The sequence below is a fragment of the Tiliqua scincoides genome, chromosome 5 (genome assembly GCF_035046505.1).
Source record: "Tiliqua scincoides isolate rTilSci1 chromosome 5, rTilSci1.hap2, whole genome shotgun sequence".
NCBI lineage: Eukaryota > Metazoa > Chordata > Lepidosauria > Squamata > Scincidae > Tiliqua > Tiliqua scincoides.
Genome location: NC_089825.1, coordinates 74,562,804 through 74,586,997, shown reverse-complemented (window position 1 = coordinate 74,586,997; position 24,194 = coordinate 74,562,804). Strand labels below are relative to the sequence as shown.

Genomic DNA, 24,194 nt, shown 5'->3' with positions numbered 1-24,194 from the left:
CAGCGTGTGGTTGGTCTGTGGAACTCCTTGCCACAGGATGTGGTGCTGGCGTCTAGCCTAGACGCCTTTAAAAGGAGATTGGACAAGTTTCTGGAGGAAGAATCCATTACGGGTTACAAGCCATGATGTGTATGTGCAAGCTCCTGATTTTAGAAATGGGCTATGTCAGAATGCCAGATGCAAGGGAGGGCACCAGGATGAGGTCTCTTGTTATCTGGTGTGCTCCCTGGGGCATTTGGTGGGCCGCTGTGAGATACAGGAAGCTGGACTAGATGGGCCTATGGCCTGATCCAGTGGGGCTGTTCTTATGTTCTTATGTTCACAGGAGCCTCTAGTTGCTGACCCTTTAGCAGCTTATGTGTATCACAAGTCATAGGTGTAGGGGGGCTGGGAGCCTGGTTTCCTGTGTTTTGTTTGGTTGTTTTTGTTTTTATTGACCTTATTCCTGTCTTTAATGGTAGCCTATCACACAGGTCAAGATTTTCTTAGTATGGATATGAAGTGGAGGGAAAGATTTCTACTTGTCAGGCTGCTGCTAAAGCCACATGAGAAGACCCAGTCTCTCTCTCTCTCTCTCTCCCTCTCTCTCTCTCACTCACTCACTCACACACACAAGGTATTTGGACTATTAAGTGGTTGAAGAAGACCAGCAGAAAACTCTCTAAATAGTCATATTTAGTAAGGATAACTAGCTCAGGCTGAAATTGGAGAGACAGGTCTTCAGGAATACCATTTGTCAAGTCTATCTCTTCAGTTAATCTTTTCTTCTGGGGATGTTCTCGCTTCAGAAAAGAGCCAATTAGGATATCAGTGATCAGGATCACCTGATAGGCACTATTTGCTGGAAGTGCTTGAGGTGAAGAGACAGCTGCCAGGTTTTCAATTATGCCAGAAACTCTGGTTCAGTAGCTGGAGAGCCCATTGTTTAATCTTCTAGAAATGATCCTTTTTAACAGATAAAGGGATTTGCTTTATTTCACCCCACTCTCAAGAACTGGGTGGTGGTCCAGATCTTAAAAGATTCAAGAGGGATATAACAGCATCTAATTAAGAAAAATAACCTCACAGAGAGAAGCAACAGAGGCACCACTTCTGGGGAAATTCACATTGAGTCCTCTTTGATGCTGCTTAATTGCTCCCCTTTCCAGCATAGATCAAACCAGTCCCTCCCCTCTTCCCACCGCCACCTTTCAGCCTTTAAGGCTGCAACCCTATAACACACCTGGGAGTAAGTACCATTAAACTCAAAGGGGCTTACTTCTGAGAAGACATGCATAGGATTGCACTGTAAGAGAAGCTGTACAAATTTCTAGTACATGAAATAATAAATGTACATTCTCTGTTGAAATGTGACTTTCACAATGGCATACTTGATGGCTGCTGACATTTTTATTTGGACCTTCTGCTAAGATCAAGTCTAGTTCATAAGCCATTGGTCCAAACTTGGCCCCTTCACATGTTATAGTTTTTCTGCAAGAAAATAAGCATGGCATGATTTCCAATGACAGGTCATCACAGCAAGCATATAAATAAATAAAAGTCATAATGTAATGTTCATGTTTCTTCAAGTATCATTAGATCACACAATTCCTGCTGGGCTTGTGTAGAATTAGGACATCGTTGGTTTGAATGCCACAAACTAAGGTGGACTTACAACCCAATCCTATGCATGTCTACTCAGAAGTAAGCCCCATTAGAGAATGGGGCTTACTCCCAGGAAAGTGTGGATAGGATTGGGCTGTTAGACTGCAATTCTATACACATTTACCTGGGAGTAAGCCCCATTGACTATAATGGGACTTGCTTCTGAGTAGTTATGCATAGAATTGGGCTTTCTGTCATGCCACTCCCTCTCAAATCTCAGCCCTCTCTCATCTGTAAACTGGCATAACTGACTTTGCAGAGTATAGATGATCAAAAAGTATATAAATGTGCACTGTATAAATGCTATGTACTATCATTGCAATTTAATGCCTACATATTTTATATGTGCCTTTTTAAAGGAACTTATAAGAATGGGCACAATCCACTTGAATTTAAGTACTTTCCCACTGTTGTCCATCCATGCTGTATAAGATCTTGGAGATAAAAATACTCAGAAATTTGTTTAAAAGAGATAATCAGCAAAGCATTCCGGTCTGATCGGGACTTTTTTAAAAAAGTGTCTGCCAGGTTGCAACAAAATTGTTTCAAAATTACTTTTCAGCTGCACCATTCCCCTTGAAGCTTAGCAAGACCTACAAATCTGAGGAAAGGAATTGTGGTGTGCTCCGAAAGGGGATTTTATACATCTTTGGTGAAGATATGAGTGGGTGAAATGATTCTCTGGATGAAGGTTCTGAATTGCTTTAACTATAATTCCCATAAACAAATTCATTTTGATCTGAAAAAGTGTCTTTTGAATTGTACAAAAGATCTTCTGATTAATAAGATCCTATGTTGTATATGTCAGCCACAGTTTGATTGACATATGGAAGACACTGGAAAAATTGCTGCACACCTGCAGGAATTGAATGGTTTTAAAAAGTGGCAATTTAATAACATTAACAAATTATCCATTATTTCAGATCAGAGAAGGGTTTTAGGAATTTTTGTATTGAGTGGAGACCAATGTTTTTTGTTTTGTCATTCATATTCATATTCATTTGCTGGAAATGTAAATAATGACCATTTCAACTACAGTAGATGTTATTTTTTACACACACACACACACACAGAGAGAGAGAGAGAGAGAGAGAGAGAGAGAGAGAGAGAGAGAGAGAGAGTTGACTCAGCCCATGAAGAAAGTAATTTTTGAAAAGTAATTTATTAATTTATTAATGTAACTGAAAAGGTTTGAAATGTACTGAAATAACGGCAAATAAAATATTATATTATTTTTAAAGATACTTTTCTATTGCATCTAATGTCCTGGATGAAGGGAATAATCAGAGGAATATATGACTAACCAAGCAAAAACCAAGAGTGATAGAGAGATCAGATAATGAATTGCCTCAAGCCCTGAGGCTATCCAAAAATCAGATAGCTGCTAATTGCCCTGCAAAGAGCTGAGTTCCTGCAGTTTGCAAGCAGCTGAGTTTGTGCCATTTGCAAGCATTTGTAAATATAGGAACTTCACTGAATTTTTTGCTGATGGCATCATAGGCTGCAATTCGATCCACACTTTCCTGGGAGTATGTTCCACTGATTTTAATGGGACTTACTTCTGAGTAGACAGGCATAAGATTGGGCTCTTCCTTGATGCTCCTAATATAGAATTTAAAAAACAAAAAATTACTAGAGTTTTTTTTTTTTTAATTTTTATTTTTCTGGGAAGAAATGGGAAAGGAAAGAGAGCATTCATTAAAGTTCATTAGGGCTGCCTCATTATGAGAAATGGATTGAATTTTTTTGTTAATAAGAATATTATTACTTGTAAATATTTCCCCTGGGGGCTGGGGTTATCCCTCAGTTTGGCTGTACTTGTCCTAAGAGGCGACTAAACAGCAAACGGGTAGATGGGGCTCGTCAGCCTGGGAAGGCAACTCATCTGAGAGAAGGAAAACTGATCCCAAACCTCCACTGCCTTGTGGCTACATCCAGTTATGGAAAAGGCTTCAGGAGTCAACCTCGAGGCAAAATCCGGAGCCGGAGTCCCTGAGGCAGTTCATGGCTGAACACAGTCACGTTCTGGCAACTCCTGCGACGCCGCTGGAACCAGCCGTATTGGCCTCTGCCTTTCCATTGGACCATTTCAGCGATGTGGAGAGGGGGATTTGCTGCATGGGTAACAGCCTATCCTCCATACCTACTTTACCCAGGCTTCACGCACTGGAGAGGACAGTCTGTTCGAGAACCACCATTTAGAGCATGACACCATAGTCTTCCGAGACTGAAGGATGCCAACTCTAGACTTGTAAATAAGTAATTAAAAATGTTTTTCTATATTTTTTTAAAGTCTTGTAAATCTAGACAGGTCCTGATAGAATGTTGTTTTCAAAAGTGGGTTCTGGTGCTAAAAAGTTTGGAAACTACTGGACTAACCTGAAATCAGATACTTTGAGAGTGGCATTTACAGGACTGAAATTGCAACCAGACTTCTAAAAGAGTGTTAAAAAAAATATGTTAAGAAAGCAATCAGACAGATTCATAATGTCAGCCAGCACTGCACCTGCGATCAGCTTAAGGACATTTTTACATTCCTTTTCAAGATGTACACCAAAGATGTGTAAAGTGTATCCCTGGAATTGTAAAATGTGAGAAAAAACAAGTTGGGACAAACTTCTGTTTGCAAACATGTCAGACATGCTAAGAGATGCCCATGTTAACCATTTGATGATGCCATCCTTGCATGCATAGATTGAATAGACAATCACTGCTCTTCCACACATATAAACTTCCATATTAGTGCCACTTCAGATGCAATGCTTCACGATTAATGTGTTCATAATGTGTCGGTCCACACATTCAGCAGCCAATCATTAGGAATGGAGTTGGCACATGTTATCACATGGTTATTGAATGGTGCACATGTTATCACATGGTATTGAATGGTGCACAATGAACTAGCCCATGCCGTTTAGTGATGTCAGGAGGACCAGTCGTGGCTCTGGCAAAGACGTTCCAGTGGCAAGTTGGCTTTGCAAGGCAGGAAGTGGCCTGAATATCATTTGTTCAGGATAGAGCAGCATTTCTCCGTGTTTGTCCCCCACTGTACCACTTTGCTTAGTCCACCTATTGAAAGTACCACCGGAAGTAACTGCGGTGATGTCATTACCAGCTACTTCTAAATTGGGAGGCCAGATGCAACACAACCAATACCAGTAAGAGGCTCAGGGTGGATGGGAGAGCTTTCTTTCTAGAGCGCACCAAAAACATGTGCCTAGCCGAGCCTCCTACCACTGTTTGTCGCATTACATTGCTGGTCAAGTAGCAGGGGTCTGGGGATTCATCGAGGACATCACCTCAAGTACCACTGGGGGTATGAATATCACTGGCTGAGAAATGCTGGGCTAGATAATTATTGGTTTCCCACGCAGCCTGTAAACTGTCATAGAGACGCTTGTTTGATTTCAGTCCTTCCCGGGACATCCAGGTTGCAATGAGTGAGAGATGCCTCCAGGGGGCTTGCATTTTGTTCCCGCAGGGACACGGGCGCAGGAGCAAACGCTGTACACTAAAGCGACGGGGGGGGGGAGAAGTCCTCTTCTCCCGCCACTCTTAGGCGCGGAGAGCAGGGCGGATGAACCAAGTGGGCTCAGTGGCCGGGTTCCCCAGAGGTCTCTCCTGCGCCCGGCAGTGCTCCAGAACCCAAACCACGCGCTGGTCTGGCTTCTTCAGACGTGACCAGCAGCCTGCATGTCTCCCCTTCTTTCCTTTATTTTGCACACTGATCTTTTCTATGTGCCCCCCCCCCCCCAACGGAATATGGACATTATTAGAGGGCACAATCCTAACCAGGTCTAGTCAGAAGTGAGTCCTATTTTGTTCAACACTATCAGGAAAGTGTGGTTAGGATTGCAGCCTTAATGGAATGAATTGAAGGAGTGGGGGAGGAGATGTATCTGTTGCATTGCCTCCATGGGGTCTCCTTCTTTAGGGTCGCCCGGCTTTCGGCATGCACAATGTGCAGCTCGATCTCAGACGACTATCCTTGGAATGGAGTCCCCGCTGTTTGCAGTGGGTCTTGAACTGGGAACGCGTGCTTGCTTGGGCCCCGGTGCGCTTTGGTGGGAACAGGTCCCCAAGTGTCCTCCTCCTGTTCCACTGCGAGGTTGGCGCTGAAAAACGAAACGGGCGGGGGGGGGGGAGGAATCAGCATCGCCCCTAAACATGTTGAGTAGGACATAAAAGCTTCCCGGGTTTGAAACCGAAATCACTTCCCAGAAATTGTTTCTGAACCAGCTCGGTGGGGTTTGCCACCTCGGAGGTTTCCAATCAATATCGCCTTGTCCAGGGGGCAAGAGTAAAAGAGTTTAAAAGCGATTGATTGATTGATCGATTTAATTGATCGGTTTGATTGATTTCACTGCAAAACGCCTTGTGAGTTCCTCCTGTTGGAAAGTGGTACAGAAATATTCTTAATATTAATGTATTGATATAAGAACAGCTGTGATTATCACACTAATTTGCGTCCTTGGGGGGGGGGGTTTCCAGCGAGGGCTGCTTCTTCAACAGGAGACTCCACTGATGCGCACAGACAAGTGGCCCAGTTCCAGCTATCTGGAAGAGAAGGATCGGGCCCCGATCCGGCCGCGGTGAAGCACCGCCCGGGGCTCCAATCCCGGCCATGCTGCTGCTACCCCAAGGGGCGTGCGTTTGGACCCCAACACGGTCAAGTCACGATCCACTTGTGGTGCTCAGAGAGGGCGCGGACGGATCTGGGTTGAAAGCCCTCCCCCGGTCAGTGGCAGAGCCCTCGCAGCCCCAGGGCCAAAGGAAGATGGGCTTGAACAGCGCAGTGCAAAAGTCCCCACTCCATTTTGGGGTCCCCTTAGGATCCTGCAAATAACTTTTTCAATTAGTTATTAAAATGAAATGGAAAGAGAATTTTTCTGCCGGCTTGTCCTCGATGCGTCCGCTTTTCCTCTCTCCAGGCAGCTCTGGACGTGCAGCTCCATCAGCGTCGAGGAGGAAGCGGGCGAGCACTGCGCCTCGCTCTCCTCCAGCCCCGGGCCAGGCTAAGAAGCGCTGCCTATCTAGGGGCCTTGGGTGAATCCAGCGTGCCCTTCGCCTTTTCAAGGGCTGCTTCCACTTACCAGCCCTGACTCCTTGCTTCCTTCCTCGCTCTAGGTCCGCCAGAGCTACTCAGAGCCCAACGCTACCCACACTTTCCTGGGAGAAAGCCCCATTGAATGCAACGGGACTTACTTCTGAGTAGACAAGCATAGGCCTGTGCTGCCAGCGTGTTCATTCCAAGTCCCGCCTGTTGGAAAGCACCTGGAAGAGCAGATCGTCTGAACGGGACTCCCAGGTATCGAGGGAGGCCAAAAATCCGGGGGAGAAACCCTCATGAACCTGGGCGGCCTTGTTTCATACCTTGCCAACACAAGCAGTGTCCCACCCACTCCAGACACTACAACGGCATCGGCTTCCCGGGGACTCCAAAGCGCAGAGAAATGCCTGCAAATCCCTTTGCCAACCTGAGCGCGCTTCTGCGACACCTTTTTGTTCCGAGGCTTGGAAACCCGCGTTCCTTGGGAGCCAAGTGCAGCAGATGCAAATTCCCAGATCCTTGGGTTTAAGGCTGCAATCCCACCCACACTTTCCTGGGAGTAAGTCACATCGACTAGAATGGGACTGACTTCTGAGCAGACATGCATGGGATCGGCTGCCCACGTGCGCTTTGTGAGGATCCTTGGAAGACCAGTTTCCAAGGGAGGATCAGGCTTCCGTGTGGGAAGTGTGTGGGATCAGGGAAGTGTGGACAGGATTGTGGGCCCAGTCCCGTCGAGGTGCAGGCGGAGGGCGGGACAGGCAGACAGGCTGGCCTTCCTGCTGCCGGCGCCTTCTTGATGGGGCGCTGCTTTGCCACGCGGACCCCGGGGAGCCCCTCCTTCTCCACTCAGGCGCCCGGGCCCCGGGCAGGGAGGCTGGGAGGGCGCTATAAGGACGGAGCGGGAGAGGAGGAGAGACTCTGGGCGGGGACGGACACCTGTGCTGCGCCTGCCCCCCTCCTCCGCCTCGCCGCCGCCTAGGCGAAGAGCTCCGGCAGCGCCAGCCAGTGCCGCCCGCGGGCAGCCCCTTCGCTCCGTGCCGCGCAGCAGCAGCAGACGGGACGTCCCCGCCATGGCCGTGTACTGCAGCGACGCCTTCAGCGTCTACCCGCAGGCGGTGGCTGCGGGCGCTTCGGGGCAGAGACCTTCGGCGGCGCCCTACGCGCTGGGGGACTACGGGGCTCCGCCGAGCGCAGCCGGCTACCTGTGGGGCGTGAGCGGCGCCGGCCCCTACGTGCAGAGCGGCGGCGGGGGCTCCGGGGCGCCCTTCCTGCCCTACGGCTGCCCTCCGCGGGGCGTCGGGGGGCCGCAGCTGCTGGGCGCGGCGGCAGGCGCGGCGGGGGCCGGCGCGGGCTCGCCCTCGCCCGCGCCGTCGGAGCTGGGCTGGCTGAGCCTGGCGAGCCAGGAGGAGCTGCTGCGCCTGGTGCGCCCGCCCTACTCCTACTCGGCGCTCATCGCCATGGCCATCCAGAGCGCGCCCGAGCGCAAGCTCACGCTCAGCCACATCTACCAGTACGTGGCCGACAACTTCCCCTTCTACAAGCGCAGCAAGGCCGGCTGGCAGAACTCCATCCGCCACAACCTCAGCCTCAACGACTGCTTCCGCAAGGTGCCCCGCGACGAGGACGACCCCGGTGCGTGCCTGGCTTGAGGGGGGAAGAGCGCCTCCGAGCGTGTGCAGAGCGCCTGCGCCTCCTCGCCCAGCTGCGCGCTCGTGGGGCCTGGGTGGGGGGTGTGAACTTTGGCAGCCCAAGCCTAGCCGTGTCTACTCAGAAGTAAGCTCCATTGAGTTCAATGGGGCTGGGGCTCCCAGGAAAGCATGCCTGGGATTGCAGCCTGCAATACTGGAATTCCTTGCAAGTCCTTGGAAGCTGCGCCTTTAAGCAGGGTGGCTTCGGCTTAGTCCAAGGGTGGGCAGACTTTCAACTTGAGGGATCCTGGACTTTTAGCTATTGTGTAGGAAAGATTACTTCAGTAGGTGCAGCTTGTCATCTGTGAAGCTGCACCTGCTGAAATTCCCTCTTCCATACAGTTGTTAAAGGTTCAGGATCCCTAAAGTTGAAAGTTTGCCCACCCCAACTTGCTGCAGATCGTGGGAAAATACATCCCATTCTGTTCTAGTGGGACTTCCTGTTACCCCACTGGTCAGTCCTAAACAAGTTTCTTCAGAAGAACTTCCCTTTTGATTTTGTTGGGATTTGCATAATAAGTGAGGCTACAGGCCTATCCATACTTCTTAGTAAGATCTGCTATACTCCTGGGTACTAACTCTCCACTGCAAAAGATTGTCCTTAGGATGAGTCCAACTGGAACAAGGTACAGCATATACAAGGATGGCAATTACTGTGGACAAAATAATCTGGAGCTGTTGCTTAGCCCCAAAATGCATTTTGAGCATGTGTGTGGTTGGGAATGCTAATTCACCATAGTTAGCAGCATATACAAGGGTTCCAGTTGGTCCCTTCCAAGATAGGATCATCTTGGTGTTTTCAGTAAAGAGATGCACAGTGAAAAAGTAACTACAGCTAAAAAAGATTAGGGAATCACACAATTGAGTCAAGTGATTCAACCTTCAATCCTACACCCAACCTTTCTGAGAGACTCATCCTAAGGACAACCTTTTGCAGGGCATACCTTTAGTTAGGAACCACACAAGGCATGCTTAACCACAAAAGGCATTTTGAGCATGTGTTTGGTTGGGAATTCTAATTCATCATAGTTAGCAGCATATACAAGGGTGAAAATTGCTGTGTATGAAATACTCCAGATTAACAGATTAACACAGCTCCTAACTAAAGTATGCCCTGCATACCTGTACTTGAATGTATTCAGGATGCAAACTTGCCCTTTTCATATTTCTGTTATGTAATTGCTTTTATGAACAATCACCGTGTCTGGATTTTTATGGGAATGTGAGATGCTATTTATTTGTTGGAAGGATTTATATCTCCCATTTAATTTTTAAATAAAATTTCCAAAGTGGCATACAGTACATGTTAAACAAATGTGTTGTTGCCCATTGGCTCAGGAACTTGGGATGTAAATTTGAAGACCTTTGGTCTTAATAAAGAAGCAGACTTTCTATGCCCCCAACCACCACACAGGGATAGTAATACTGACCTACCCTATACATGTGCTGTAAAGGGTTACCGACATAAAGCACTTGAGGTGCTTTGAACTTTCAAAAAAATGTTATATAAATTCTGATGTTTTCTAACGAACGTTTTAGCACATGAATTGGCTATTTGGCATAATTAGTCACTCCTTGGCAAATGTGATAAAGTACACATATGCAGTTAGAAACAATCTGAGTGAGCAAAAGTTATGCTCAAGAGATCTGGCTAGTGACTTGTGTGGACCCTGGAACATACCCTCAGAATTCTTTGTAGTGCTCAAGGCTCAGGAGTTCCTGGCAATCCAATCAAGACAGAAAAGTTGAAACTTTCTGTGGTAGATAAATCATGAACCAGGAAGAATCATACTAGGCGAACTTAAATACCTGTAGGCTGTGAGGTATGTGGGGTAGTTTAATAAAACTAAACTAAATGGGTCAAGCAAGCGTTACAGAGAGGCCTTTATCCTACGGAACATTGTTACCACAGTGGCATTTGGAGAGGCAGGGAAACTGTCTTGGGACAAATAGATGTGAGGGATGGAGAAACTTGGTAAGATACTTGCTAAAAGTCATATTCTCTGTCACAGAACCTAATTCCATGGGGCTGCTTGGAGGGAAAATAGCAATACCTACTCCATGGCACTTTCTCACTTATTATATATATTTTCCAGGGATGGATTTGCCAGGAAAACAAAGCTTAATGGCTGTGGCCTCAGTTAAGGTCGGGCATGTCTCTATTCTACTTTGGTAACTGTCCTTTTCAGTTGGCTCTCTGCTGAGTGGTTCTTTAAGCTCCTCACAACCATCTTGCCCCTTCCCTTTATTAAAGATAGCTCAGAATAGAGGAAATTCATAATAGTCCTTCATAATAGTGAGGGCTATTTGAAAACTGTGCTGGAGAGTTAGATTAGGGTGTAGAAGGTGCGTGCATGACCAGGGCAGGGTGGAAAGCTGTGAGCGTCACTGCATTGTGAGGAGGAGGAAGAAGAAAGCAGGTATGACATCAAGCCATTAGCTCTGACTAGTCTCAGGAATAGTCTTCTTCTAAGGAGTCTCGGATCTGAGGAAACCTCTATTCAAATTGTTGCATGCCACAACAAGACTTCCAGTGCTTGTAGAATAAGGAATGTGGTCAATACAACTCCCCCAGATTGCCTCATGAAGTGTTACAATTAGGGTGTCAGCAAATTCTCCCAAGCCAAGCTTGAAAACACATTTCAGGGGCTTGCTAAAGTTTACTTCGAAGGAAAGGCAAGCTTCAAACCCATCCACATATCTCCATATTCCTATCCAACTTTCCAGCTCTGATGCAGTCATGCCAGTGGGGCATGCGCTGCATCCTATGGTGGGTGGCAGTCACAGAGGCCTCCTCAAGATAAGGGTATGCTTGTTCCCTTATCTCAGGGCTGCATTGCTGCTGCATCAGTGCTGGAAAGTTGGATGGGAGAAGACATCCAAGAAATTCTTCTCTGGCTGCTTCTGATGCTCTTTTAAAGAAATGAATTCTCCCAGATAAAAAGAGAAGGCTCAACATCCACCCCCAGGAGACTCTCTGACTCAGAACATTCCCCTTGGGAATGGTCATTCCTCTACATCCCTTAATTTTGGGATGGGTGCAGTTAGTTAAAAAATAGTATTGGGAGCAACTAGCAGAGATATTCTACTTGGATTGCTTTAATTGTTCTTAAAGATTTATCTGGAGGAGGAAGGTAAAAAAGCAGGATTTGTTTTTCCATTCCAGTGGGCATGGAAATGAACTTCTTATTGAGCATTGGCTAGGGTTAGCAACTGAGATTTCTGATTTGGCGGAAAATGTTCCTTTTCAAGTGACATTGTTTCATACCTAGGGAAGCTCATCTCAAATTACAAGTGCAAGTTTAGTTGTTTTGGTGTTTGGGACAGTGAGTTGTGGGAAACAGTCTGACTTAGCAGCTTGAGGACATCAGGATTTCTAGCCAGTTTTAATTCAGGTTGGCATCCCTTATCTGAAGTGCTTGGGACCAGAAGCATTTTGGATATAAGATTTTTCCATATTTCAGAATACTTGCAAAAAATAATGAGAGATCTTGGGGATGGGGCCCAAGTCTAAACACAAAATTAATTTATGTTGCATATACTCCTTCAACACACAGCCTGAGGGTAATTTTATATAATATTTTAAATAATTTTGTGCACGCAACACAGTTTGTGATTTTATTTCCTGAGGCAAAAACATAAAAAGTGATATTGGAGCTCAATATCTGTACTGAGATATAATCAGTACTGGTTCTGTACTGCAGAATAATCAGGATTTTACAATTCCAGATAAGGGATGCCCAGTTGTAAAAGTCTTATATTTCATTTTTGGAAGGAACTCTCATTCAGAGACAGAGGGAAGGAGGGAGAAATGGGAAAGTATGATCTCAAGACTATAGCAGTAGTTCCCAAGCTTTTTAGCACCAGGACCCTTCTTTTAAAATGACACTCTATCAGGACCCACCTAGGTTTATGAGTCTTAAAAAGAAACAATGTTTTATTTACAAGTAGTAATAACTTTTTAAATTTACTTTTTGCAGGACAGTTAGCAGCTATCTTGCAAATTGTGGGTCATAACCCACAGTTTGGGAACTGCTGCACTATAGAAGTCACTTAGGAAACTGGTAACTTGGACATTTATTGTGAATCTAGTGACCAGATGCTTACATTTTGGGTTGCTGATGGACGGAGACATTGGGGAAGTTGGAAAAGCATTGTGGGACTCTGGCAGCAAAGATGGCATGAATGGGGACAGAGTGGGAACTGCTTCCCCACTTCAGTCTTCCAGCCTCCCATCATTCTTCTCAACTTGGTCGGGAAACCTGGCGCTGTAGCAGGTTAACAGCCCAATCCTATGCATGTCTACTCAGAAGTAAGCCCCATTTGACCCAGGAAAGTGTTGGTAGGATTGGGCTGTGAGTCTCCTGCTTCTTGCACCTTTTCCCCGGCCTTTGTCAAGTGGGCGCAAACATAAGATTGGAAATCCTGGTTTTGGTGCCAGAATCTAGGCCTAACGTTTAGTAAGAGCCAGACTACAAATTATATTCAGGCTGAAGTTTGCTTTTGATTTTGTAAATGACATTTACAGTGAGCCCCAATCCAGATTGGGTTTGCAGCACAGAGAAAGAACAGGTTGAAATCTTGGCTAAACCCCCTCCTCCCTTTAGCTGCTACTTGCCCTGGGAGGGAATCACAGTTTCCCATCTGAGATAAACAGCAGTTTCAGGGGGTGTTTTTGTTAGAACTGTGCTGTGGGAGCCATGCCTGCTTTTTACGCACACACCCACATCAAAATAGAAGACCAAGTGATGTGATTTTTGGCAACATATAGTTTAGTTTGATTGTTGAGCAAGCTTGCCTTTACTTCATTCTGTCATGGTTTGGGTGACACTGTCACAAGCCCGAGGTCTATGATGTGAACTGCCATAAAGCATTTGCAAAAGCAAAATCATGTTACATCCAGTGGGTGAAATTACAGTGCTAATCAGTTACAGGTTGGTTCATCTTGCATACAGAACTCCAAAAACCAGAATGCTCCGAAATCCAGAAGTTTTCTGAGTGCTGATGTATCCTAACATTATCTCAGGTGCTGACCAGCATGTGTTCATAACAGTACAAGAAGTAATGGTTTGATGTACAGAAACTGTGTTTCTTGCACAAAATTATGCCATTTCTGCCCAACGTTGCATATACGCAGCAGGGACCAAATGTGTACACTTGTGAGCTGGGCAGAAATGAGTTATTAAAAACGTATAAAATTACCTTCAGGCTATGTGTACATGAAACATAAATGAGACTTGGATCTGATCCCTGAAATATCTCATTTATGTTTATGAAAATTTTCCAAAACCCTGAAAAATCTGGAGCACCTCTGATCCCAAGCATTCTCGATAAGTGATATTCAGCCTGTAGTAGAGTGTGACTTTGTTTCAGAATCTCAAAAACATGTAAACCTTGAGTGAGGAAGTGAGTTCTTCCATTTGTAGGTAAGTATTTAAATTCTCATACCAGGCCCTTTATAGAATGCAGGATATCCAATTCAGCTAGTAACAAGCTGAGACTATATACTGTAAGTGGGATTAAAAGGTCAAGGATATGACTTTTCAGCACCTTCTGCCCCCTAAAAGCCAAGCTGGAAGGCTGAAGGATTCTCTGATGTAACTTGCAGCAAGGGTGTGAATGCTGCAAGTGAAAGAGAAAATTGAGAAGGGGTGTGTATGTGTGTGTGTGTGTGTGTGTGCAGTAATGAGGATTATGCATACCTTGCATTTATTAACAGGGGCTTTCACAGTTGCTTCATGCAACAGATTTTGTGTGTGAAGTAAAAAATGAACTGCTGCAGATTCCAGGAGCAAAGAGCTCATGCCTGCTGAGATGAATCATCTTGATCCACTGGGCTGGGGTACAAGGCATTGCTCCCTGGTTAAAATATTGGGATGCAGCAGGCAGCTGGAATCTAAATGGTTGTGATTCAAACTACGTCATCCTCAGTGGCATCCAGAACCACTTTTCGAGCGCGATACCATAGTCTTTCAAGACTGAAGGATGCTGATGCTGATTATGTATGGCATCCATGAAGAAGAAACAAAATGGTTTTAGGTTCATTTGAAAAATAGGGAGATGGCAGTTTGAACCCTTGCTATGACTATAAAAATGCACATTTCAAGTGCTGCCTGCAGGTTTGAAGGCGAAAGAGGAAAATGTTTTGAATGGTGTGCCCACTTTTTCACATCTCATTAACAACATTGTAATGACTTGATAGTGGGTCAGTGGGCCTTTCACTCCCCTCTGCACAGCCAGTGGGTTAGGGCAGTGGTTCCCAAACTTAGCATCAGGACCCATCTTAAAAGTTTCATTTTACCAGCTGCTGAAGTCTGTGGCTATAATGCTGATTGGGCAGCAGTACTCCCCACAAGTAGCAGGTTGTTTAATCCTTGATGCACATAGCTCAGTCTGCCTTGTCAGTTTCACGACCAACCAAAAATTGGGTCGTGACCCACTAGCAGGTCACAGACCCACATTTTGGGAACCGCTGGATTTGGGTTTTGTGTTGGTGGCCTGATTCCAGGCAAGGATGTAAGATACTTAGGATAACTAGCAGAGATAAATTATTATTATTATTATTATTATTATTATTATTATTATTATTATTATTATTATTATTATTATTATTATTATTATTATTAATAATAATAATAATAATAATAATAATAATAATAAAATATATGCTGCAGCAGCTATAAAAAAGAACATCACATTTTACAAACAAAACATTTCATAGTATGCAGTTTACAAGATACAAAACTTAAAGTTTATAATAAACAAGGTAACTTTGGATATGGCTATGGATACAAATATAGCTTCAAGGAAATGGCTTGCTAAAAATTGGTGGTCATTTTGTTCACTAAAAAAAATTATCAGAGAACCACATGAAACCTTAACAAACTCTATGTCAAATTTCATACCTATATCTGGCAACAGATACAGTAATTACATGTGGGTTTCTTAATGCTGACTGACAACACATTTGGGCCATGATCCATCTTGTCCCATGTGGCTGTGCATGCTGATGGGGATATTCATTGGGCTTAATTTAACTATACTTAACTCCCCTTCTCCTGTCAACACACACTCTTTCTCTCTCAACTGTGCATACTGCAATACGTCCAGCCATTATGCAAACGGGAGGTCTGTTTATGCCATCCAAACGTGGATGCAGCACCCTGGACATATGTATAGGCCAGGGGTTCTCAAAATTCTCTGGAGTAAAACTCCCAAGGTAAGTCTTTGCAAGGAAGGAGATGAAGGCAGCAGGGGAGGAAGGGGGTGAAGGATTGGGTTGCTAACAGGACTGAAGGGGGGTGTTTTTATTTACGGAGGGCTGCTGCAATGCAGGGCTCCCTGTGTCTTATTGTATTGAAAAAAAGCGATCGCAAACCACTTTTTAAAAACATTCTCAGGGAGCCCTGCGGAGGGCTGTGGGCTCCCTGTAACTCCTGGACATTGCAGCAGCCCTCTATAAGTGAAAGCACCCCACTTCACTCCCGTTAGTGACTTGATCCTGGGGATCATGTTGCTGTCTCTCCCCTGCCCCTTAAGGGGCCAGAGGCAGAGTTTCATGAGCTAGTTGGTCGTGACCCAATTTGAGTACCAGTCGTATAGGCTTCTTCACTGAGCCATATTGGGTACACACATAGAGATAATATCTGTATCTGGAAATCTTTTAATATCTTTGGGGCCACAGTGTATTGGAGCAAAAAGGACAGATACCACTGAATTCCTTAGAGTAATACATGGACTTCTCAATCTTAAAAGTGGAGTTTTTGTATAATGAGAATTTGTGCTAAAAGCTACTCTGCATTTAACTGAATAACACATTTTCATGTACAAATTCTGACTTTCCTTTTTATATACAATAACATTAAGACTCTAACCTTTAATCAGGAATTGATTAACCTGGAACCAATTTTAATTAGTGGGTCTGTGAATGAAGGGCAGTAGTAGTAGAAGGGCACTGCAAGAGCAGTGCAACATAGTAAGTAGTGCAGGCCCCCAAATGTGAGTGTAAGCAACCCCTCCCACTCACCTTTGGAGCCATTCAGGCAGCAACAGCAAAGCTCTGTTCCAAGAGCCAGTGGAAGAGGCTGCTTACACTCACATTTTGCACTGTTCTAGATACGCTACTGGTGAAGGGCACATTAATTTATGATTTTGAGACTATTTTGTAATTGTAATGGGAAGTGGAAAAGAAAACAGACAGCTTCTTTTTCTTTTTACAAAGAACAATATTATTATTATTATTAACAACAACAACAACAACAACAACAACAACAACAACAACAACAACAACAGTATTTATATACCGCTTTTCAACTAAAAGTTCACAAAGCGGTTTACAGAGAAAATCAAATAACTAAATGGCTCCCTGTCCCAAAAGGGCTCACAATCTAAAAAGATGCAAAAGAATACCAGCAGACAGCCACTAGAATAGGCACTGCTGGGGTGAGATGGGCCAGTTACTCTTCCCCTGTATTTGTTACTCTCCCCCTGTAACAAATAAGTATTTGTTTGTTAAATGGTAATTTCCTATCCTCCCTTAACACCTGCTTCCCACCCTGACAAGCAAGATTTCTGGTAATTTGCATGTTTTCAGTAATTAATTGATTGATCATTTAACTAGATAAAAGGCAGATTAATTACCTAAGAATTTCTTAGGTGGTTGCCAGCTATAATCTTACGTTTTCTTGGTTATCTCTAGTGTGTGTTATTCTAGTTTGGGCTTTAGAGGGGTGGCCTTGATGGTGGTATTCTGATGCAAGCACATAAACCTGGGAACTAGACTGCAGACTTTCCTGGGAGTAAGCTCCACTAGACACATTGGGACTTACTTTGGAGTAGACATGCCTAGCTTGCGCCTTGAGGTCATATTCAGGAAGTGTACAATTGTGCTTTTTAAAGAAAAGGATCCCATTTTTAATCCTCCTTCTCTCTTCCTTCAGGAAAGGGAAACTACTGGACTCTGGATCCAAACTGTGAGAAAATGTTTGACAATGGGAATTTCCGCCGCAAGCGCAAGAGGCGCTCTGATCCCAGTGCCTCTGCCGTGACATCCACAGTTTCCTCCTTGGGAACGCTGAAGACTGAGGAGGGTCACCCTGTCTCTTCTGCTCCAGGAAAACCATGTGGAGGGAGCTCCTCTTCTGAGTTGGAGCCAATGGCCTCCATAAGGGACCTGTCGAAAAGCCCCTCTCCGCCCGTGATTGTCTCACCCACTCCCAGCTGCCTGGGCACTTTCTTCAGTGGAATGAACTCACTGAACAACGGAGGAGGCCGCCTGCCAGGGAGCCTTAGCAATGAGCTGCATCCCAGAAACCTCCCCATTGGGCCGCTGAGCAGCAGCACTTTCACCGCTTCTGGCAGCTCCTCCCAGGAAGTCCCTCCTGCGGAGCAGCTGCAGCGAGTTTCAGGGCCTGCTAGCACCTACTACAGCCCGTTCCATCCTGGTAGTGGTAGCCAGTCAGGCCAGTACAACCACTTATACAACTTCACAGTCAATAGCCTCATCTATGCTCGGGAGGGCACTGAAGTGTAGGGCATTAGGCAGGTAGACTTGGTAACCTGAGGCAACAAGCAAGTTAAGTTTATTCTGCATCCAGGAAGAGTGTGCCTTGTATTTTAAAGCCAACTCCATGCTGGAAGCCTTTTATGTGCCAGAACTTGAACACTTGACATTTTATGAAAAGTGTAGAGCGCAGCCAAGACTTGAAACCTTTCTGCATATTGCAAGCATGCCACCAGTTTTGAATCAAATGAGGGTTATACAAATTGAGAGTTCTTTAAAGTTTTCAGTGTTGAAATGCAATCTCAGTTTTAAAAAAAATAGCCAGAAAGAAGACCAAATATAGAGAAGTAGCTGTGGAATACACAGCTTGTGCTGGGGTTTTTGTGTATTTTGGTTTTTTGAGCCTCTGTTTACAAGTGTCATGTAAAAGAAGCAGATGAAGAGATTTTACAAAGTGCCTTGGATCCTGTAAAATGTTCAGATGCCTTTGCCAGTAATGACCTATTGAGGCTTCTGCTAAATCGTAGCGCAGACCTGCTGCATGCTTGGTAACTACAGTCCCAGGCATGCAGGCACCAGAGGTTTGGAGAGCCCTTGTGGACTGAAAACTTGACTGTTAGCCCTATAGTGGGAAGAGTTGTACAGGCCTGTCCAAGACCAAAATGTGTCTGAGTGCCTTAGCCTCTTTGACAAAAGTGCTGTGCACTTTTGTGGGACTGAATCAGCTTAGCAACCTTGCTATGTTTGTGAAGTCGCAACTATAAACACACTTCAATGGCAATAAGTTTCATTAAGATTGATGGACTTGGAACAAGAGAGAAAGTCTCAGAGAAAGTTTGTGTTGTGCTACTTTTTTTCTAAATGCAGGTCTGTTTTGCGTGGGGAAGGCTGGAGCATTCATACAAGCAATTCCACACCTGTGTCCTGAAGCAGTGCAGTCCTAGAAGGCTATATCATGTGACCTTTCTGATCAAGGAGAGATGTCCTTGATTCCATGGTTGGTTGTTGAGATCGGGATGCAGGAGTCAAGGACTCTTATTCCAGAGCAGTCACTTTTACTAAAGCTTAGTATCAAAGATGTACCGTTCTAGCCTTCCAGTTTTAGCAAGAGAACACACACCTTGAGTGTTCTGTATGGAAGGGTGTGTTCCTTACATTTCATTGGTATGTAATAAGCAACTCTGTAAATTTAGTTTTACATGAGTCTATTTGTAAATTATGATCTTGGAACTGTATTATTTATAATAATTTGGTATGGTAAATTTTTATGTTTTTCTTCAGTAGTATATTAAGGACATCTAGAAATGTAGGAATAAAAATTGTCAAAGTTGTTACGTTTTTAAAAAGTTGTCACTGTCCATTGTTTTTCTTTGTCAATTAATGACACAAATTTTCAACCAGATGCATTTGGGAAAACAATTCTTTAACATTGTTTCTTGTGGAAGTTTTAAGGCATAGTTACTGGGAAATTCCTCTGTATAGCAATGAATATCCAAAGCAGTTAATGAGTGCTACGCTTGTACAATTCTAATTCATTTCAATGGGTTGTGTGCAGGAGAACTGGCAGATGATCCAGTCAGCAGATTGCCCTAAATGCAAGTGTTGAAATGTACTTTCAGAAGTTCACTGCTGACTACAGCTTCCTTATTCATTCCAGTGGAAGAAGTAGATCTAAGGACTTGTTCTTTTATATGCACAGATATATTCTTCCATTGTCATAATGAAATGGCCTGGGATCCAAGCAATCTTAAAGCACTCAGAACCCTGGATCAAATACCCTGTACACCTCTTTACATCCCTAGATCCCCTTACATCCAGGGATCCCTGGATGTAAAGCCCTGGGACTTTACAATGGACTGAACACATGATCAATCAGTGTTTAGGTATAAATGAACTTGAAGGCAACTGAATCTGTTCAGTGAAGTCGAAACCAAATTCTTATTAACCCTTGAAGAAGAGCAGGATTGTGGAAAAGATGCAGTTTCTTATCTCTAGTAATTGTCAGTCCATGCTATCAGAGAATCTCACCCAAAGGACTGATGATCTTTACTAATGGCATATAGTATGCAAAAAAAAGTCTAGCTGGCATCCAGATATCTGTGCAGCTAGTTTTTTGTGCCCAAGTGGAATTTGGGCTTAAATTTCTCAATAAGCAACTCCCAAGCAAGAAATCACTTTTGAAACTATGGGTGATTTTAAAAAGCTGTGATTTGGCTTTCAGGGAAGGAAGAAATCTGCAGTTCAACCCCCTCCCCCCCCCCAAAAAAAAAACTCTTTAGGCAAGGCCTTGCCTAAAGTAGGCCCTTTGGATGCCAGAGATCTCAACAATCCTGTGCATGTCTACTCAGAAGCAGATCCCATTTTGTTCAGAGGGGATTACTTCCAGGAAAGTGTGTGTAGGATTGCAGCCTCACAGCCCAGTCCTATGCTTCCTGGCACCACAGGTTACAGCAGCACAGAAATGTCTGCCGTTGTATCTTTTGGGGTCCGGGAAGCCGCCAGTGGTCCCCTTGTAGGAAGGGAACATTTGTCCCCTTCCCTTGAGTAAAGCCCCAGCCCCTGCAACAAGGCTTCTTGAGTCTGTGACAGCTAAATTGCTGATGCTGACTTGAGAAACCCTGTGTTGGGCTTCCAAGCCCTACATGGGGAGGGGTAGGATCTGGTGGATCCCACCCCCTGTTCCACCCGACTCCCACCCAACTTTTCACCTGTGGTGGCTGGGGCCTCTTTGGTGCTTTCTGGTGGCACTGTCGGGGATGGTGCACCACGAACGGCACATTGTGACACCCAATGCTGGCAGTGTGAGCATACTACCAGTGCTGAGGCCCATAGGATTGGATTCTAAATCTCATTTTTACTTAGGAAGTGTCCAATTCTTTGATCTAGAGCAGGGGTGTCCAAACTTTTTGGCAGGAGGGTCACATCATCTCTCTGACATTGTGTTGGGGGCCAGGGAAAAAAAGAATTCATGTGCATTTTAAATTTGAATAAATTTACATAAATGACTATATTAGAGATGGAACTTATATGAATGAATTAAGATCTGGCAATAGCTTAAGTCCTATAAAAGACCTTGCACAAAGCAAGGTTGGCCTTTCCTTTGTTGCTGCTTCACAGACGTGAAATAGCAAGCAGTGGAGGGAGCCCTCGGCCCACAGCTCACGTGAGAGGTAAAACAGTCGACCCTCGCACTGAGAGTGGTCGTGTCAGGCCAGTGTAGGCTCCAGCAAGTCTCCGGAGGGCCGGAGGTTCAGTGAAGACTGGGGGATCTCCGAGGGCTGGATTTGGGATCCCCACGGGCCACAAGTGGCCCCCAGGCTGGTGTTTGGGCACCCCTGATCTAGAGGCCTTCCAGAGTGGTTCACAAAAAATTCTTAAAAGCATCTGAAGCCAAAAAATGTCTAAGTGCCTGGACAAAGTCTTCAACTTAATGCCAATAAAGTTGGGGTGATGCAACTGAAAAGACCCCAAAAGACAAGGTGGGACCAAAGAGGGGCCTGTGTGAGTGATCCTAGTAACTGGATCAGATTCATTTGGAAGAAGATGGTTATAATAACCTGAGAAGAACTCTCCTGTTAGATCAGAGTCCTCATCCTGCATCCAGTCCTCACCCTTTTTCCAACAGTGGCCAATCAAAAGCAAACAGCAAAGATGTAAACATAAATTATGCTGTATTGCTTATCTTGACACATTTTGAGTGGGAAATATTTGATCTTAAGCTAAAAATGACAATATTGAAGGCGCTTGACTTCTATATAAACAAGAGTGTAAATACTATTATTTGGAATGAAATGACTTCATTTCAGCGCCAAGATATGCACAGATGCACAGTGGCCTCGCGCTGGTGGAAGAGGCAGAAGTGCCAAGAAAGGTAAGTTCTGCATCAACTGGCATGGAGGCAGAATGGGGTGGGGACAGGGTATGGGGTGTAATGGGGTGAATGGCAATGGGTGGGGGTGGGTGGACTGGGTCCGAGAGGGAGAGGGACAGCTGCAGAGGTTCCTGCTGGATTTTACCCCCCCCCCAGGCCTGATTCACCAACACGCGGCTGCTCAGCAATTTTGCTGGTGCAGACCTGAGTAGCCCCATAGCAGCTACAGGGGCTTTCCCAGGGCATGGGAGACCTCTATCAGCCTTATTTCTCATGCTGGAAACAGCAGTGGCCGTCCCAGAACCGCCGCTCAGTATTTTTGCGAAGTTTGGCCTAGCCATGCAAATAGATTAAAACTAGGACTACATTTAAACCCTGGGAATCAGAGACCACCTTAAGACACAATCTTAACCCCTTATGTCAGTGCTTTCCAGTGCCAGTGGGACATGTGCTGCATCCTGCAGTTGTGTGTCACTCTCGAAGACCTCCTCAAAGTAAAGGAATGTTTGTTCCCTTACCTCTGAGCTGCATTGCCCTTATGTCAGTGCTGGAAAGCACTGACATAAGGGGTTAGGACTGCGCCCTTAGAGAACCTTCATTATCTCTTTTCTAAGTAAAACTCTCTAAAGGTTTGTCATATCCGCAACACAAAAGATTTTTTACCCCATTTGTCTCTGGTGATAATAGAACCCACAGAATCAAAGATTAACAGAAATGGCACAGCACAAGATTAGTTTTATAGTTAATGTGCAGGGGCACTCTTTATGGAAGACCAATGAAGCCATTCCACCTTGCACTTGTGTTTCAAGGCACTTGAGCTTACTGCTGAGCCCAACATTCTCAGCACAAAACTTTTAGCTTGGGGGGGACGGGACTGGAGAGTGAACAGCTGTGAAGCTAGCCTATATTCTTCATTGTCTTCCCAGTGGTGGTCCTAGTGGTTTTCCCTTATTTGCCGCCGACCTGGAAGTAATTGCAGTGATTTCATTGTCACAGCTATTACTTCTGCACTGCCTCTTTCTTTCGCCCTTCAAAAAAAGGGGGTGGAAGGAGGCAGCCCAGGCTCCGATGGAACCTTTCGCACTGCTGCTAAGTTGCGCAAAAGTCTCCATCTGAGCTGTTTTGTGCCACTGGAAGCAGTGCCTAGGAGGTGAGCACCACCTGCCTCCTGGAAGCAGTGCTTGCCTCCTGAGCATGGCTTCCAGAGGCACTAAATTGCTCAGATGGAGCTTTTCAGTCTGCTTAGCAGCGGAGTGAAAGGCTCAATAGGAGCTAGAAATTGGAGGAGGCGAGCGCTGCTTCCAGCCAGCTACCCGTCCATTCTGAGGGCCACCCTTTTCTCTTCTTAAAGGGGAGGAGAGGAGGGCGGCCCTCAGACATGTCAGGAACCACGCTGACAGTGGCTGCAGGAGCACAGCCACTGTTGCCCCAGTTCCCTGCTGATCTTAGTCCAGAGGCAGCCCTCAGATCAGCACAGCCACCTTTGGAAGCGCAGCCACTGTCAGCGTGGTTCTAGATCACTCCAAAAAAAATGGTGGGGGGAGCAGGTCATGATGCCGTCGCCCCAAGCCTGGCACCTGAGGCATTCGCTCCGATTGCCACCCTGGATATACCACTGTGTCCTTCCCCTGTTGCTGTCAGTTTTGCAGTCATGATTCTCTCACCGCCAACATTCCCACCATTTAGAATTTTCCTGGAAATGACATGGTGCTAATAGCATTGTTCCTGGAGGCATGTTAGGGGGGAAAAAAGTGGTTGCCAGCCCTCCACCAGAACCTTCTCCCCATGTTGCCCCTGTATATTAAACAAAACGTTTAAAGACACAAAACAAATACAATAAGAACAAAACAGTTCCAAAGAGAAACTAAGATCTGTTTTCAAAAAGAAGAAAAAAAAGGAAATACATTACATAGTCAGTTCTCTCTACCTGTGGATTTGCATATCTAAGGAGCAGGATTACCACCTTCCTTTCAGTAATTGTGGGTTGTTCTTGGCTATCCACTGTCTCCACACCATCCCTGGTCATCCTGAACTGTGGCATCAGGAAGCCAATCAGAGACCTTCAGCAAGGCAGTGAAGAACTTCAAAATGGCCATGGGAGCTTCAGAATGCCAGCAGATAGCTATCAGCTGGCATTTTGAAGCTTCCCACAGCTATCTAAAACGTTTTTGTGGCAGTTGTGGGCACCATTCCCTGCTGGATTCTGAGGATTTTCGCTGCTGGCAGGTAAGCTACCCCTCCCCCTAACCCCATTGATTCCATGGGATCAATGATTCCCTATCTGTGGATTCAATACTGCTGGCATTTCCAGGAACCTAACCCCATGGATACCAAAAGCTGACTGCATTAAGCAATCTATCCTATTGAAGATTTTACCTGCAACATGTACTGTATACGTTTAGGAGAGCCTCCCAAATGCCCACAAATATTCATAGT

General features: G+C 45.2%; 1 protein-coding gene across 1 annotated transcript; it reads left to right on the top strand.

Annotated features, from left to right (window-relative positions):
* Positions 1-7,767: 7,767 nt before the first annotated feature.
* On the top strand, positions 7,768-17,917 carry FOXI3 (forkhead box I3). The gene is made up of 2 exons (XM_066629208.1): positions 7,768-8,329; positions 17,325-17,917. The coding sequence occupies exons 1-2, from the start codon at positions 7,768-7,770 to the stop codon at positions 17,915-17,917; spliced, it is 1,155 nt and encodes a 384-aa protein (XP_066485305.1).
* The last annotated feature ends 6,277 nt before the right edge of the window (positions 17,918-24,194 follow it).

Excerpts from the sequence above, each read along its gene's own strand:
- FOXI3 (XM_066629208.1), top strand. The coding sequence starts at position 7,768 with ATGGCCGTGTACTGCAGCGACGCCTTCAGCGTCTACCCGCAGGCGGTG. Across the intron at positions 8,330-17,324 it reads CCGCGACGAGGACGACCCCG|GAAAGGGAAACTACTGGACT; the intron begins GTGCGTGCCTGG and ends CTCTTCCTTCAG.